Consider the following 17,996-nt stretch of genomic DNA (forward strand, 5'->3'; position numbering starts at 1 on the left):
CTGTTGGTAATGTCTCAAAGATATCTATATCTAGTACACAGTTTGGATTCTTAGCTGTAAAAGACACCGCGACCTCGTTCCTCATTGATTCACTATGAGGCAATGCGTGATGACTAGAAGCAAGTTCCAAAGTCAACTTGTCCAAGTTCTTGGCATGCTTCAACACTCCAAGAAAGTAGCTCTTGACTTTAATTTGTCGAATACTCGAGACAGGCTCGATCCTCAGGAACTTACTATTAACGTATTAACGCGTATGTCAGTGGAGTCCCTACCACCAGTAGTCTAACCACTGGAAACTTGGAAACCGACGCGAACCTGGCTTGAGAGGACATCGCAACACACATGGTCTGTTCCAATCTGGCTTCAGACTAAATTTGAGCTGTATATGGTCTAGTTAAAGTCCGACACAGAGTCTGTTATCCCATCCGCAGCCAGACGTTTGCAAAGTGTGAGGCCAAGCAAGATTATAAAAGACGGTGTGGTGAATATCTGAACTTAAATTATCTATAACACAGCCGATGGAATTGCATCATTCAGCATGATGTATGCAGCTCTGAGGTCAATCAGGCATGTTGGAGAGTTCCGTGTTGTTCAGCAAATACAATATTTAAGCAACCCAGAAAGACAGCTATCATAGTGGTTTAATCCCTTGAAGTATCTGAATAAAGTTTGACGCTGGTGGTAGATTGATTGCGACGTCTGTTTTGTGTTGGAGTGATATAGCGAGTAAGTAAGGACCAAAACAACCAAAAAGGAGGAAAAGAAGAGTGTGTACCGTGAGCGATATCAAGCAACTCGACTAGCTTCTCATCCAAAGCATCAGAATCATGACATGCTCTAATGAATGATTTCGTTTCAGTTCAACCAAGATAGGACAAACCAACACATAGCTCAGAAAAAGCACGATCAAAATATGATCATCAATCGACCTGCATGAACTTTCGATACTTACAAATTCGATATGGCCTGTAGCACAACACATCCCAAACCCCAATCGTGAACCTCCAACACATTTTCGATCGCTTGAGACATGTACTCCCATATACAACCATCGTGAATCAAAATATTCCGTAACTCAAGATGTGAAGCCATATTCACTAGTGCTCCACATGCTTGGAAGGAAACATCACGATCTTGATGTGCCGATAAGAGGGATATGATTTCTGGAACTAGTGACAGTGATTGTGATACAATGACGCGAAAGAAGGGCAACATGGCAAAATTGGGATACCTTTGGAATCAGCAAGTAGTTCCCTCACATCTGAGAACTGTATTAGGTTTGCTACAATTCGTACTGCTTCTGTAACTAGTTCCAAGTTCGCGTGGACTAGATGATTTGGTAATTCTAAATGAAGAGAGTTCCCATGGTTAGCAAAAAAAACACCTAGCTAATGATCCTGAATATTGACGCCTACTTTCAATGATTCGAATCCTGTTACTAGTAACACAATTTGGCGACACAGATGAATAGAATGTCAAGTTTGCCAGTGCAGCTACGACATTAAGCAGCAGCTCTTCATCTTGTCGCTGCGATGGATCTGCAAAAGACTGTGATAAGCAATCATCCGCGGTGATTATATCATTGTTCTGTTCTGGGTGAACTTACTAAGTAGATTCACAAGATCTTCCAACTCTAGCATTCCCAGCATGTCTTGAGCTAGGGATTTGTCTAGAGACATGTTTGCAATTAATCGTACAAGCTAAAGATTTTGAATGAGGGGGCTTGAGTTGAGGACGATGTGAGAGAAAAAAACGCCCAAAGGTATTAGTATACCTTGACTAATATCTGCACTCCATCTTCAGACATCTGCCTTCTCTCATCACCAACACTACTCAATGCCTGTTGAGCAGACAAATCAAATAAGGCCACAATATCTGATAATGAATCCGATAATCGTTCAAAGTTTTGTGAGGAATGGATGCATGTCAGATTTCCAAGCACGTATAGGAGCCTCACGAGAAGTTGCTTTAGAGAAATGAAATCAGTGCGATTTAGACACGGTTGCCTGTCCCTCTGTTTTGCTAGCATACCTCATGAGATTGATACTTTACAACAATGCCCATAATGTTTGGTATTGTCATACGACACATCGTTAGTGCATCCATGCATGTAGCGTCGGTTGATAATTTGCTATATGTGCAGGATGAAAGTAGTTAATTCGAGTGAGCAAAAAATACCAAGCAGATTCCTTGACTACCTCAAAACTCGAGACGCATGCCACATGACTTCATCACTTTGAGAATACGGTAGATTCGCATCTAAAGTATCCAGTATAGGCACCATAGCTCGTGATTTGACAAATAGAGCGCAATTCGAAGCGTCTGTGACAATGTTTCGAAGTGTTGCCATGACCTAACCACCACAACAAACGAAAAAATAAGACGAAAAAATAATTTATGTGGACAACAATGATGACAAGAAACCACCGTACATTAGCAACCAAGTCCTTGTAGTCAAACGCATCCGAATTCTAGAGAAACAAATCTGTAAGGAAAGAAAACCAAGCATTGCGCATGGACATTCGATTACCTCGACACAGTTCCGCAAGACGTTTACAAGCAGCTCGACACCACCTTCCGATACAATAATGTCACGTCCAGTATCAGACAGCGCCAAACTCTTGAGAATGTGTATAGCTGTTTCTTGTACTTGTAACTGGTCAATGTCTTCTGATGGACACTGTGCTACCAATTCCATTACTGCCACTGTAAAGATAACGGAGGGTTGAGATACCAAACAAAAAGACCAAAGACCATGTGGTTACCTATACTACGTCTCGACGGCGTTGAATCAGCAGTTCCTACTAGATTCATAAGGTCCAAAGCCTGGCTTGCGATTGTATCAGATGAAGCAACCTAGAGTATCATGATGTTCAGCATCTTTCTTTGCCATTGCTTCGATATGTTTTTACAATATATTACCTTGATAGTTAACGCACACGCATCCCAAACCATGACCATATTCTCTTCGTTCCACGAGCCTTGCCTCCTATGCTGATCAAGTCCAATCATACTCCACATATGTAATTTTTCCACAACTTGTGTCCTCAATTCTTGTATTGAGGCGAGTGATGTGTCATCGTCGATTGGCTTCTTGAGCCAATGCATTTGTTCCAGCATGTCCCAAGCTTGATTCAGAGGGTTTTGCGGAAGGGATAGGACAGACATGAGATTAGACCATTCTGAAGATGGTGATGTCAATGTCTGTGCTGATGCAGTTCGTGAAGACCTTGTCGATGACTAGACAGTGAGTTGACATGAGTTGACGAGAGCAAAAAAGGTAGCAGAGACGAGTTGAATAGAAGTTGCTGTCTTTGACTGACGTACACGATCATCACTTTCAGCTCTTATTCTCCAATCATCGTGAGCTTTAGCGGTAGGTTCGTACTCATAATAGTCTGATGAATCCGGCGAGTTCCTTGACACGGATGTCTCACTTCTCAGATCCAAGTAATCGCGATACGTGGAGGAAGCCGGCAATAGATCTCTGGTCGGATCTGCAGCACGTAGTGGCCCTAACCGTCTTGGAGTAGTCGGCCTAGACAAGAAAGTGTGAGAACACATACTGATGCGAATGGCATTCCTAAACACCACTCACCGTGAGTAATCAGTAGGTGCTAGAGAAGGTGGGGAAGCCTTTTTCCGTGTAGCAGACACAGCCGGCACAGCAGGAGTGAATGGTCTAGTTGGTTTTTGGAGTGATGCTCTTGCTTCACTGATGATGTCGAGTACAGTATCCCTCTTTAGTGTCGGATTATAGCTGTTTGAGCGTACAGATCGTGTAGGGCTTGGCATAGAACGGCGATCCATATTGTCGATCTATTGGGTTTGATTGTGGATCAGATGTTGGTAGTAAGATTAAAAAATACCATTATTGAAAGTGATGAAGTAACGGTCAAGCGTGAATGCAAGACAGTGAATGATAGATTTGGTATCGTCGATTATGAATCATAACGAGTCTCCGGAGGTTGCGTACCTTACAAGGTGCCAGCTATGTCAGATTCCTGCAAAGACAATGTGATGATAATGAAAGTTGAGAGTGAACTCTGGACAGCACCAGAGCTGCGGGGGTAGAAGGATGATAGACTTGGTAAATTGTTGTTTAATGACGCGTCAGACACGTGTGCATACGTTGAAAGCAGCGTGGAATAGGTGGAATGGTGGGGTTGAATGAAACTCATGTTTTTGATATTAAAGTGCGTTTTGCTACCGGTTGAAGCTTCTGGGATAACAAGTGGTAAGAAATATTAGTATGAAACTGATCTCGCGGAAGCTGAGTCTCTTTAATCACGTTCTCACCGCTCCAAAGTGTTAACTCGCTCACTTTACAAGGTGCTATTTAGCTTTTTATTTTAGCAGGTTTCTCAAATGAGTTCATCAGAAATGGTTATGGTCGATGAGGAGATCGACGTCGACATCGACATTGATGATAGCACGCAGCTGTCTTTGGCTACCAGCTCTAGCTCTGTTGGCATCGCCGAAGCTCCCAAAATTGTAAAGAAGAGGAAGAGAGTAGTTGATACAAAAGCAAAGCAGAAGAAGAGACTCAAATCCGTCGTAGATACTGCTCAAATATCGCTAGGAGCTGTCGCCGTCCCTGCTCCATTACTGGCTTTTGAAGAATGGGTTTGTACATTGGGTGACATTTTGATCGACTGTGAGAAGCTGATTCCTTTTTGATCAATCTAGACTTGGAGCGGCCTATCAGATGGCATAGACGAGTCCTCAAAGTCACTGATAGAGTCATTGTTGGCTCAAGATCAGATGGATATAGCATCGTTGGACGATTCGCAGACTGTTCTACAAACACAGTCAAGGATAGAAGACTCGCCTACTCCCGAGCCAAAGAGCAGGAAGAGGTCTAACAAATCAGCTGGTGCCGGTGGTTCCAGCTCTACCAACTCGAATACACATAGTTCTAGGTGGACTGAGGAAGAAGACAACCTGTTAAAGTCTGCTATCGAAAAGCATGGGTTTGGAAGTTGGACGTTGATTGCTGATGTCGTCAAGACTCGTAGCCCGCTTCAAATCAAGAATCATGCCCGGCATTTAGCTTCTATTGGTGCCATTGAAGGGGCTAGCAATACTAGCAAAGGTGCTCCTGCTGCCACCAGCAAGATAAAGAAGAGTGAAACTATTGTAAATAATAGTAGTACGCCAACTCCAGCTCCAGATAATGTAAAAGTAGAAGCTAGCGGAGATGTCAAACCTCTACCCGTCATGACCGATAATACCATAGCCACCTTACCGCCGAAAGACCCGAGAATACCTGACGATGAAGACGACGAGATTGATATAGACCTAGAAGAATTTACAGAGCAGCCCCCGCCGATACCGCCATCGTTATCACAAACACTATCTTCAGTATCAGAACAATCGCCTGACGTCTCACATCTGACACGTCAACAAAGTGAAGTAGCCAGTTCTCGTAGATCTGTGACACCATCCACAGCTTCTGAACCTGATACTCCCGCATCCTCGTCAACATCGCACCACCACCACCATCACATCCCAAATAGTCAACCACAACCATTCCAACTAACACCCGACACACAAACCATCAACGCATTCGAATCAACATCGCTACCAGAATGGTTTCCTCCCTTCTCTCGTGGTCAAAAGACACCAGATAGATACATACGAGTACGGAGCAAGATCTTGTCGCTCTGGCAAGAAAGGTCGGATCGATACTTGACGAAGACGTTTGCACGAAGAGAACTTCGTAATGAAGGAGATGTCAATGCTATATCTCGTGTGCATGAATTCTTGGAAGTTAATGGCTGGATTAATATTGGTCTTGGTGGTGGTATGAAGCGAGACAAAAGGAGTGGTGAAGATGAGGATGTCGTTGAAGGGTGAGTGATGAAGTCTCTTATTATTTTTTGGCTGAGAATTAAACAGTTTTATGAATAATAGTGAGGAATCAACGTATAAATCAGGAAGGAGGAGGCGTGTTCGAAATGAAAAGGGAGAGTGGTACGTTTGAATGCTGGTCTATCATGAAGTCATGTCCAGGTACTGACAGGGTTTTTTTGGCTAGGGTTGATCCTGAAGACCTAGAAGGACGAACCATCCAAGAAGATGGCGGTGACGACCTTGATGACGATGATTCTTCGCCTAATGCAGAAGAACGTCGTTTGTTGGCGCGAAATGCTAGATACTTTGCCGATACTGAGATTGAGAAATGTAAGAGCTGCACAGTATCTTGTCGTCTTTCGTTTTTTTGCTATTAGTTCATCATAACCCACCTCTTCAACTTAGTCGATGCTAAACTCGCCACCCGATTACGAACAAAACACAACCACAACCACGAACTTGACCAATTCACATTAATCGCATTCAAGAATCCATCTGCACTACCACGCACATCTCCACAACATATATTTATATCAGCACCAGTACTCATGATCATGGATATACATGCACATTTAGCTCGTACCGAAATCATTGGTCTCCTCGGCGGCACTTTTGACTCAACCACAAAGACTCTGAATATTTCTAATGTCATTCCATGCAAGAGTGATAGTACCGACATTCAATGTGAGATGGATCCTATCTCAGAGCTGCATGCTAGAACGACTTTGGCTGCAAAGAATCTTGTAGTTGTTGGATGGTATCATTCACATCCTACTTTTGAGCCAAAGCCTTCTGTTCGTGATTTAGAGAATCAAGGAGCATACCAGGTGGGTTTGGTGGCAGATCCCAAAGCTGTACTTTTTGCATTCACTCGATGGACCTTCTTTTTGTTAACTGACATTTTCTTCGACTATAGACTTTATTTAGGCATGCTGATGGTAGTGAACCATTCATTGGCGCTATTGTTACTCCATTCCTCCTGTCGAATCCAAGTAATGTGTCCATTATACGTTGGATGGCTGTTGATGAAAGACCTCAGAATTCTACGTTTCGTAAGTACTTTGAGATATATTCCCTGGGAGATATCCAGATGAGACAATTGCGCAGCCTTTTTTCGCGAACTAACTACGATCTTTCTACGACTTTAGGATTGCCATTCCTATTGAATCCTACGACTACCACAACCACTAAAATCACGGAGGACGATGTGCTTAAAGTGAAAGGTCTCTTCAAGGATTATCGAGATCGTAGCGAGTAAGTTGCAAAACAACACCGTCATTTGGAGTATTTCGTTTTCTGTATATTTTTGCTCACCTTCAACCTTATATCATTCCAGCCACGTGGATTTGAATGCTCCATATCGCCAAACAGACATGGACGCTCTCACTACTGTTGGTACTTCGAAACTCGACAAACTCATGGAGTCTTGTGCTAGTCATTTTGGCGAAGATGCTGATGAGGAGGCTTTACGACGTGTTAGGGCATGTTTGGAAACTTGAACAGAAGTGTTTTGCAGTATTCAATTTCCTTTTTTGCGCATGCTTGTAGCAAAATCCATATACATTTGATATTGTTTAGAAGATAATAATAGACATACACTTTTCTTGAATCACGGACATCAGGCTCGAGATTTCACAGTGGAATTCGTTAGAGAAGAAGTTAATTTAGTAGTTGTTGAGTACCCACTGGACTTGTCCTTCGTCTTCCTGCGAAACAAAAGCCCCAGAAGACTGCAAGCTCATTCCCAAGTCCAGAGTTTCAAGGTATCAAGGAGATCACGCTACGCCCTCCACGCTATCCTCCGGAAACATCGGAATTGGGTCCACTATCTTCCTCTCAGCTCTTTTTGTAAATCCACTTCACTCTGCTTGGCTGAAGCTGTCAAACATACTGACAGGTGAAAGCTTCGTTTGTGAACGGTTCATAGTAGAATTTTAAAACAGTAATCGCCTTTTCATACTGTTTACTGATGCATCCTTTCTATTCGAATCTTATTAGCTCTCTTGTTGATGGACATCAAATATCAAACGCGGATATTGGGAAACTGCGCCTTTTCCAACTTGGGAGTTTATGATATTATGACGATTCTCTCAACGAAGGTATGCAGCATTAGGAGATGAATATCGGAGTTTTGGCCGCTACTTAATGCTGATTTGTTGCACGCTTTCTGCACCAACCGGCACCAAAAGCTACAACTGCAGTCAAAACATGGCCTTTTACTCACAACCACTAGTCAATTACTCACGCAGTACCTCTTCAATTTTATAGAAGTCTGGAAAGGAGCTTCTTTACCAGAACGATCCACCGACGTCCTTCCTTCTCAGGAGGAGGCACATATTACACACGCTCTCGGCCTACCACCTTCTTTGCTGTCGGGACAAGGCGAGTATTCCGTGTATGAATGACCTCCAGCGCATAAACGCCATCCCGCTGGATTGTTCGTTCTTGCTGTCTGCTGGCAGCAATGGGTTAAAAACGGCAGGTCTATCTGGTCGGGTAAGCCCTCTCAAGATACAGTGTAGCGAAAATGTCTCTGCTGTTGTTTTGTCATTCATCTTGATATGAGAATGGCCTCCTCACAAGTCTTGTGATTCTCCTTCGACCGTTGTCCTCGTAAAACACACTTGAGCTTGCGATTTTCAAAACTTCCATCATGCACACGACACAAAACCATTCATCTGGTCTAAACATGATTTCTATATAAACAAGAAAAACACAAACAACACATACTAACTAAAACAGATATTCCATCTTCAAGAAATCACTATTCTGCGACCTGACAATCTTGGACAGCACATCCGTTCCATGTGCCTTATCAGACTGCTTGACTGCTACCATGCTTCGGATACTGAAGACTCGTAGTGCATCGCCAATGCTTAGAGTTCCGATTGCCGAGTGCTATAACCCAAAAAAAGATCATTGAGGATGAGATTTCAGACATACAGAAGCTTTTGGTCATCACCTTGCGTCCAGTAAATGGGAATGCATCTGGTCCACGTTGACATTGAGTGTTGACGTTTACACGACAAACCTGGTCAAGAGCAAAGAAGAATCATCAATGAACGCCTCTCATCAAATCAAAACTCAATTTGGTTATTACTTGATCCACCAATTCATCAATGATTGCCTAAGAAACAACCAAATCAGTAATTCAATCGACTTCAAATATATGCTCGAAATCTCAACAACACTTACAGCAATAGCATCAGTATCCTGTCCAAAGATAGAAGCTTGTTGCCCGTAAGGAGAATTCGCCATGTAGTTGTACACTTCTTCCAATGAATCATATTCCACAATGGGAACTAGTCATGAAAGCAAGCTTATCAGTCTCATCTCTTGGCAAGGCAAAAATCTTGGACTAACATACGGCATGGATACTCACCGACAGGTCCAAACTGCTCATGATTCGCAATCTCACTATCCAGCGGCACATTATCCAACACCGTAGGAGCCACAAAAGTCCTATCAATCATGCCACCAAACTTGTTGGCAATCCTAGCTCTCTTCTCAATAGGTCGTTTATCCGAACAAGCCTCTTCAATCATCTCTTTGAGCCATTTAGGCTTATTTGGTTCAGGCAGTGGAGTTATTTGTGCTCCATCCCATGGTAGACCCATTTTCAACTTGTCGACGGCAGCAGAGAATTTGGTGACGAAGGCTTCGTGCACAGATTTATGGACGAATATGATTTTTAGGGCTGTGCAGCGCTGGCCGTTGAATGACAGGGATCCTGTGATGCATTCAGAGACGGTGAGGTCTAGGTCTGCGTCACCCATGATTATGGCAGGGTTTTTGGCCTACACAACATTGGAACAGGTCGGTTTGAAGGAGCGAACTTTTTTCGATACCACAAACGCTGTTACCTCGAGACCGAGACACAACTTGAGCTTGTTAAGATGCGGATGACTCTTGATGATATCAGCAGCAGCATCCGAAGTTCCAATGAACCCAAGACCGTCAATCATCCCACCCTTCATCAATGGGTGGAAGATGGTTCTTCCTGAACCTGAGTTTTCGAAAGTGCCAAAGCTGTTAGACGGAGAAAGAAACCTGCCTCTCAAATGGAATAACCTGCCTGTAACAACGTTCACCACACCCTTCGGAAAGCAGTCTCTGAATAACTCAAGAGTTGGCATGTGGCATATAGCTCCATATCTTGGCTGAGATATAAAGAAGAGTCAATACTCGAGCGCAGATTGTCCCATTGTTGACAGAGTTACCAGCTTCATAATCACAGCATTCCCCATCAAGATACCAGGTATCAAGGTGGTATATGTCTCATTCATAGGGTAGTTGAAAGGTCCAGAAGATAGGAGAACCTGGAGAGAATTCGTTATGGTCAGCAACGGGCGATATCATCTTCCGATCCTTGGAAAAAAAATTGTTGCTAAACGCACTCCAATAGGCCTTCGGCGGATCATGGCAGTCGTGCCTCCAATAGATTGGAATGTAGAGTCCTTATTTTCGAGATCCTTGAGGGCTTGGATGGTGTCCTTCATGTATTCTGGCGAGGACGAAATTTTGTCTGAGAAGGTTGTATACCATTCAGATGCTCTCAAAGCGACTTTTACCGATTGTACGATCTACTTCCTTGTAGGAACTATTTGTTGATTCCGATTAGAGCTTTCTCTGGTAAACAAGTGCACAACCGGCAAAGAAACTTACTCGGCCTTGTTCTTACAAATCTCCCACATAATCAAGTTGGCAATTTCATCCCTAGTGGAAACAACAGAATTAGCTTCAGTTACGCCAGAAAAAGACGCTTCGTAATACTGCACTGGATTCATGACACTTTTTTGGAGTTGCATACTGTACCTTTTAGACTTGAACCCTTCTAAAAACTTCTCGACCGCAGCTATACGACCTGCAGACGACATACGCGGCCAGTCACCACGTCCTCTTCCATATGCCGCTACTGCAGCCTACATAATCACATGTCAGTGTGCTGTCCACTTTTGGATCCAAACTTGGTCTCAACCCACCTGAACAGCAGACTCAGCTTCCGGCGCACCGAGCATTCCATACGTACCAATCTTGATACGAGCACCACCTTTATAGCATATGGGTGATTCGACCGCGAAGACCTACAGAAAGCACACACACACATGTCAATTGACAGCCCGATAAAAATCCTGTTAGATAGTGGAAGATTCTGCATACATCACCGCCCCAGATCTTGATCTCGCCATCAATCAAATACTTTGGTTCTCCAATATTTGGAACTGCGATGTTTGGATTTTTTGGATCGATGAATTCAGCATCGAAGAGGAAGCCGTCTGTTTGCACCGTCGTGTGCGGTTCTCGTGCTGGAGATCCGTCCCTATTTGACATACAAATGTTTTAGCTTGGATGTCATTCATGATAGACGCAACAAATGAATGATAAAAAGCATAGACTACCGTGTGAATGCTTGAGGAGGGAGCAAGAGAGGCATTTGTTGGCGTTCGGAATTGTATGGATGTTGAGTATGCTGCTTTGTCTGTTGAATGCTTGTTTTGTCTTGTCGCTGGTTGTGTCGTGGCGAGTCTGAATGATCGATAAAGAGTTAAGCACCTTCAAAAACGCGAAACGTTCTAACTGCATAATCCTTGTCGTGATTCTATACATTTCTATATTATATTATGTGGTGTTGGCAGGTTTCCGGGAATACCGATTATGTACGTGGTGTTCAAATATTAACGTGACTTTTATCAGAAACACGTCCTCTATTCATGATCCTCAACGTGATCATGAATGCTGCCGCTACAGCCATCGCACCCAAAGCAAAGAGGATTCCAGGCGGGTACGCAGATGTCAGTGTCGTTCCATTGTTAGCTTCAACAAAAGTCCCAGAAAAGAAGGATGGTAGCGATTGTCCGATATCCATGGCGTGTATACTACGCCGATGAGGAAGGATGTGAGGACGGCGCCAAACTTTATACCATTACGACTGGGAATAGACATAAGGAATTGACAAAAGTCTGGGACAAAAGCATCTGGATGGTTGCTAAAATAACCAATTGTTCAAGCTGACTCTGAAATCCACCAGAATCAAATCCATAAAACACGCTAAACTCCAGCAGAGATCGGGACGCCGTGTCATCCGGGATAACTGCCAATGTAGCAACAGCCGAAAGCGTCACCGTCGTAGCGAGTGCGTTACAAAGCCTACATAATCAGCACCAAGACCATTCACAACTCGTCCAATCGCGGTTCCGATGTTAAAGAGTGCTGTCATCAGCGCTGCTGCTGACGGGCCGAGTCCAAAAGTTCCTGCGCATTGAGACACGAAGACGATTGGTGGAAAGTATTCGAATGCGACTAATGTGTCAAAGGATTAGCAAAAAACCACAATAGCGCCATAATTGTGTTTCAAACAACACTCAAGGAAGAATCCACCAATGTTGATAACCATCATGGACGGGTCAAGTAACAGCTTGAAATCAATCTTGACACATCCAGGTGGATTACGTACTTGGCGAATCAGGACTGCAAATGCTAGTATTCCGGCACATATGAACAATGCTATACTGAATGTCTGCGAGAAAAGGAGTGGATGTTGATTGTAAATGACAAAAAAAGCTTATTCAAGTGATCAGATAAGAGCACGAGATGATCGGTAGCTCAAATAATAATTTGATGCTTTCAGACCACAATGGTAGTGTTGCATCCACCCATGACGGTCCATTAATCAGCCTCGCGTTAACAAAAAATCCATGAAATCCCTCCTATTGCAGATCCAGCTCCTACGAATCCAGTAGCTAGTGCCGTCCATTTCTTGAACTGACAAAGAATTGTGCTTGAGCTTTCACCAGAAATAGCACGATTGAAAGTTGATGATACGAGGTTACGGAGTAAATGTTGAGGAGGAAGCAACAAGCGACCAAATTCTAGCGATGATCTCAGAAACCAATGAGTTTGTAGTAAAGACCGTTAACGTTGAAAGAACCCCAACATGGCGAACTTCACCTTTGTAAGACGATGAGAAAATAGTGTGTGTACAGGACCTGTATATCAGAAAGCGGACAGTACCTTAGAAGTGACTCATTTGTCGCGTTTCCTGAAGTTGTGATAGAGTCTTTAGCCTTGGATGTTGGGTATCAAGCATCCCTTTCCAGCATCACCACTTCAGCTAGCTCACCTTCTCATAGTATTTTAAAGTAGTCACGGTCAGGTCGCCATCCATATTGCGTTTTCTTTCCTTCCTCCTCCTCCTCCTGCAGGAAAAAACACCTCTTGACAAGAGAGTCGCTCAAGTCCAGTACTTCCAGCTATTCAGAAGATCAAGCTACCACTAATTCCCCGATAATATTTCAACGGGGAGTACTGTCTTGCTTCTCGTCTCTTTTGGTAAGTACAAGGTGCTTCCTCTCAATTTCACTGCAAAAATATCGACGAAGGAAGCCGTCGTTGGTCACGGTTGCAAGTGAAATGACGTGCGGCGAATTGCTTTCATATGCTGTCTACTAACATATGATGTCTCTCCGAACTCTCTTAGCCTTTTTGTGGTGTATCTTCATCGAATCAATCTTGGCTGTTGGGAAACTGCGCCTTTACAACTCCAGGTCGCGCTAGTTGTTCCTTCTCAAGACAGAGGTAAGTGGACAGCTGTTTGAAGATGTCGGATTCGAGTTTCCAGCCGCTGAATGTTGTTACTGTGCTCCACAATTAAAAAACGGGCGATGTTTGCTAACACGCTCTTGCTCTTATAAACAGGTCTACTTCTGTTTGAGATTCCCGATGCTGGAAGCTTACTGGCCAGAGTCTACTTTTCTAACGGACTTTGCTGGACTCGGTATGTTGTCGTCAGCTCTGTAGTTATGTCTGTTTTCTGCACCACAACGCCATCATCAACCAAACTAATACAACATTACATTCACTGCTATAGGAAATGCCTACTGGAAAGGAGCTATTTCACAAGAAGGATCCAAACTCTCTTGCTTCTCGTGGAAAGGTATGGTTCCGTGACTTTCGTACTTTCTATTTAAACTGTTGGAAGAAAGCAAGGGTCTGCAAATCGAACGCATTCCTTCTTGAAAAATAGCTTTATATTCGTTTTCCGATATAGGGTCCACTCTCTTGGAAGGATTCAAGGACGTCGATGCTTCTTGGGAGGAGGCATATTACACACGCTCTAGGCTTACCAACTTCGTTGCTGTCGGGACAAAGCGAGTCTCTCGTGGCAAGAATGGTTTTCCAGCCCGCTTGCCGGCTGGTTATTCATTCTTGTTTGTCTGATGGCAGCAGAGGCTTAAAACGGCACGCGCTCCCTGCTGGGGTAAGCCCTCTCAAGATGCAGTGAAGAGAACCGTCTCTACTGTCTTTCTCGGGGGAGAGCAACCAGTGCAACCAAGAGCTCAATTTTTTTGGGTATTGGAAAAGAATTCAGTTCTTGCACAGTGTCCGATGATCTCCGACCATGGTGTGGTGGCCAGCGATCCCCAAGAAGCCATCGTCATTCAAGTATACCTGCTGTGTAAGTATTTAGCATAAAATAGTAGTTGTAGTAAGTAATCACGCCCTTTTCTCACTGCAGACCGAAAGTCTTGATCTCCAAATCCACCTGTTCAGGCGTATTTACGAGTAAGCCAACCGCGGCGACCACACCAACCTCTTCATGAAGCGTCTGTGTCACGAATTTGAAATCGTGTCCCGCACTCCCAGAGCCAAACTGTGTCAACGATAGCACGTTCAGGTCAAAGACAGCCTTTTCCGTCACAAGAAGTACAACAAAACATCAGTTCTGGGAGTGGCGTGGCGAGCGGCAGATTTGAGGCGAGCGATTTGGTTGGTTGAGATATCTATTCTTCTTCCCTTTGGACTATTGGAAGCAAAAGAAATTCCCAACAACGAGACTATCCCAAAACCGTGTCAGAAAGCCCATAAGGCACCTACAGACTCTATCGCAGCCTCTATTCTCCGATAGAAATTCTAGTCTGGTAATCGTTTTCGTTACACTACTGTCTGGTAAGTCCAAACATCTTGGTTATGATGTTTGTCAGAAAAGCCCGTTTCTAACGGTTGAAACTGGAATTTCAACCCAATAATCGCAGGTCCAGCTGCTATGAATCCAGTAGCTAGTGCCGTCCATTTCTTGAACTGACAAAGAATTGTGCTTGAGCTTCGCCAGAAATAGCACGATTGAAAGTTGATGATACGGAGCTTACGGAGTAGAAGTTGAGGAGGAAGCGACAAGCGACCAAATGCTAGCGAAGATCTAAGAAAACAATGAGTTTGTAGTAAAGACTTCTAGCGTTGAAATAACCCCAAGATGGTGTCTATTCAAATGCGAACTTCACCTTTGTAAGACGATGAGGGATTAGTGTTTACACGATCTGTATATCAGAAAGCGGATAGTAACTTAGAAGTGACTCATTTGTCGCGTTTCCCGAAATTGTGATAGAATCTTTAACCTTGGATGTCAAGCAAGCTTCTGTGTCTTGGCTTTTATTAAACTGAAAAGAAGAAAGCACATCTAAAGTACTACTACAACCCTCAAAACACGTCCCCCTTCCTCATGCTTGGATGTTGGGTATCAATGCAAGCTAAGCATTCCTTTCCAGCATCACCACTTCAGCTGGCTCGACTTCTGATAGTGTTTTAAAGTGGTCACGGTCAAGGTCAAGTCGCCATCCATATTGCGTTGTCTTTCCTTCCTCCTTCTCCTGCAGGAAAAAATACCACTCGATAAACTCTCTCAAGTCCAGTCCTTCCAGCTATTCAGAAGAACAATTTACCACCTTCACGAAATCCTCGATAATATTGCCATTGGGACTACTGTCTTGCTTATCGTCTCTTTTGGTGAGTACAAGGTGCTTCCTCTCAATTTCACTGCAAAAATATCGACGAAGGAAGCCGTCGTTGGTCACAGTTGCAAGTGAAATGTCGTGCGGTGAATTACTTTCGTATGCTGTCTACTAACATATGATGTCTCTCCGAACTCTCTTAGCCTTTTTGTGGTGTATCTTCATCGACATCAACCTTGGATGTAGGGAAACTGCGCCTTTACAACTCCACTCTATAAGGTCGCGCTAGTTGTTCCTTCTCAAGACAGAGGTAAGTGGGAATCTGTTTGAAGATGTTGGATTCGAGTTTCCCGCCGCTAAATGTTGTTACTGTGCTCCACAAGTAGAAAACAAGCGATGTTTGCTAACACGCTCTTGCTCTTATAAACAGGTCTACTTCTGTTTGAGATTCCCGATGCTGGAAGCTTACTGGCCAGAGTCTACTTTTCTAACGGACTTTGCTGGACTCGGTATGTTGTCATCAGCTCTGTAGTTATGTCTGTTTTCTGCACCACAACGCCATCATCAACCAAACTAATACAACATTACATTCACTGCTATAGGAAATGCCTACTGGAAAGGAGCTATTTCACAAGAAGGATCCAAACTCTCTCGCTTCTCGTGGAAAGGTATGGTTCCGTGACTTTCGTACTTTCTATTTAGACTGTTGGAAGAAAGCAAGGGTCTGCAAATCGTACGCATTCCTTCTTAAAAAATAACTTCATATTCGTTTTCCGATATAGGATCCACTCTCTTGGAAGGATTCAAGGACGTCGATGCTTCTTGGGAGGAGGCATATTACACACGCTCTAGGCTTACCAACTTCTTTGCTGTCGGGACAAAGCGAGTCTCTCGTGGCAAGAATGGTTTTCCAGCCCGCTTGCCGGCTGGTTATTCATTCTTGTTTGTCTGATGGCAGCAGAGGCTTAAAACCTCACGTTTACCTGCTGGGGGGAAGCCCTCTCAAGATGCAGTGAAGAGAACCGTCTCTACTGTCGTTCTCGGGGGAGAGCAGCCAGTGCAGCCAGATCTCAATGCTTTGGGAATTGGCAAAGGATTCAGTTCTTGCACAGTGTCCGACGATCTCCGACCATGGTGTGGTGGCCAGCGATCCCCAAGAAGCCGTCGTCATTCAAGTGTACCTGCTGTGTAAGTATTTAGCATAAAATAGTTTTTGTAGTAAATAACCATGGCCCTTTCGCACTACACACACAAAATCTTGATTTCCAGTCCATCTGTTCTGGCGTAATCAAGAGTAAGCGAACCACGGCGACCACCTCCTCAACAAGCGACCGTGTCAGGAATGCGAAATGGCTTCCTGCACTCCCAGAGCCAAACTGTGTAAAAGATAGCACATTTGAGGTCCAAAACAGCCTTTTCCATCACAAGAAGTACAAATAAAGTCAGTTCTCGGTGTGGCATGGCGAGCGGCGGATTTGAGGCCAGAGATTTGGTTGGTCGAGATGTCTTTTCTTCTTCTCTTTGCAATATTGGAAGGAAAAGAAATTCCCAACACCGAGACCATCTGAAAACCGTGTCAGAAAGCCCATAAGCCCCCCATAGACTCCATTGCAGCTTCAAATCTCACACAAAAAGTCCAATCTAGTATCAGTTTTTGTTGCACTACTGACTGGTAAGTCCAAACAGCCTGGTTATGATGTTCGTCAGAAAAGCCCCGTTTCTGAAGGTTCAAAGTGAAATCTTAACTCAATAAATGCTCGGCAATACCTTAAAGTAACGTATTCTAGCCGTTTCGTACTGTGTTACTGTCCAAGATGGAAGAAAGCAGCAACCTCACAGCATGCCCAGTAGCTCTGAAATGTAAGCTCAGGCGGAGGGAGGCAAAGATATAAAAACTCGTCTTAATTCAACACTTTTTGTAGTTGCTGACTATCTCAGGACGTCGGAAAAGCCAGACTATGCCTCCTGTGTTGACTCTGTTGCTGCTGATGACATTTTTGAAGCCATTCCAAATGCAGATCTTATACGGAGGAGACTACATTCCGCGATTGGAACCGGCTTGAAATCCAAACCAGATCATGCTGCATTGAAGGCGCTTGCTGCTGCTGATGAAGTATGTATAGAGCTTTTTTTTTTTTGTGTTTTTGTCGTTGAACCAAGAGGGAGAAGCACTGTTAGCAAGGGAGAAATGAAGACCAGCTGCTTAATCAAATTTGTTGAAACGATCGTTTAAAGATTTAAAATCACGATCCCTTTTTTTTCTCACACGCGAAAATTCTTGATTGTGAAACGGACGCAAAACATTATAACTGTCTCTGGAGTCCTTATCCCTTTCTCAGGACTCACCATACTTTGGTTAGGTCACTAAGTCTATTAATGGACAAGCCTGGGCTGGTGCTGCTGCTAGATTAAACG

General features: G+C 43.8%; 2 protein-coding genes across 2 annotated transcripts; one reads left to right on the top strand and one right to left on the bottom strand.

Annotated features, from left to right (window-relative positions):
• Nucleotides 1-4,383: 4,383 nt before the first annotated feature.
• On the top strand, nucleotides 4,384-7,355 carry SmJEL517_g03946 (uncharacterized protein; the record flags this gene model as incomplete). Its single annotated transcript, XM_031169874.1, has 8 exons — nucleotides 4,384-4,626; nucleotides 4,690-5,855; nucleotides 5,917-5,976; nucleotides 6,041-6,186; nucleotides 6,262-6,683; nucleotides 6,773-6,908; nucleotides 7,005-7,110; nucleotides 7,193-7,355. The coding sequence occupies 8 exons, from the start codon at nucleotides 4,384-4,386 to the stop codon at nucleotides 7,353-7,355; spliced, it is 2,442 nt and encodes an 813-aa protein (XP_031024167.1).
• Nucleotides 7,356-8,589: 1,234 nt separating this feature from the next.
• On the bottom strand, nucleotides 8,590-13,021 carry SmJEL517_g03947 (uncharacterized protein; the record flags this gene model as incomplete). Its single annotated transcript, XM_031169875.1, has 17 exons — nucleotides 8,590-8,754; nucleotides 8,819-8,887; nucleotides 8,957-8,983; nucleotides 9,052-9,158; nucleotides 9,239-9,653; nucleotides 9,720-9,862; nucleotides 9,953-10,016; nucleotides 10,077-10,175; nucleotides 10,254-10,360; nucleotides 10,428-10,456; nucleotides 10,522-10,572; nucleotides 10,672-10,778; nucleotides 10,839-10,940; nucleotides 11,017-11,176; nucleotides 11,979-12,156; nucleotides 12,235-12,373; nucleotides 12,977-13,021. 17 exons carry the CDS (start codon nucleotides 13,019-13,021, stop codon nucleotides 8,590-8,592), a joined length of 2,007 nt encoding a protein of 668 aa, XP_031024166.1.
• Between the last annotated feature and the right edge of the window lie 4,975 nt (nucleotides 13,022-17,996).

The sequence above is a fragment of the Synchytrium microbalum genome (genome assembly GCF_006535985.1).
Source record: "Synchytrium microbalum strain JEL517 chromosome Unknown SmJEL517_scf0023, whole genome shotgun sequence".
In the NCBI taxonomy this organism is placed as follows: domain Eukaryota; kingdom Fungi; phylum Chytridiomycota; class Chytridiomycetes; order Synchytriales; family Synchytriaceae; genus Synchytrium; species Synchytrium microbalum.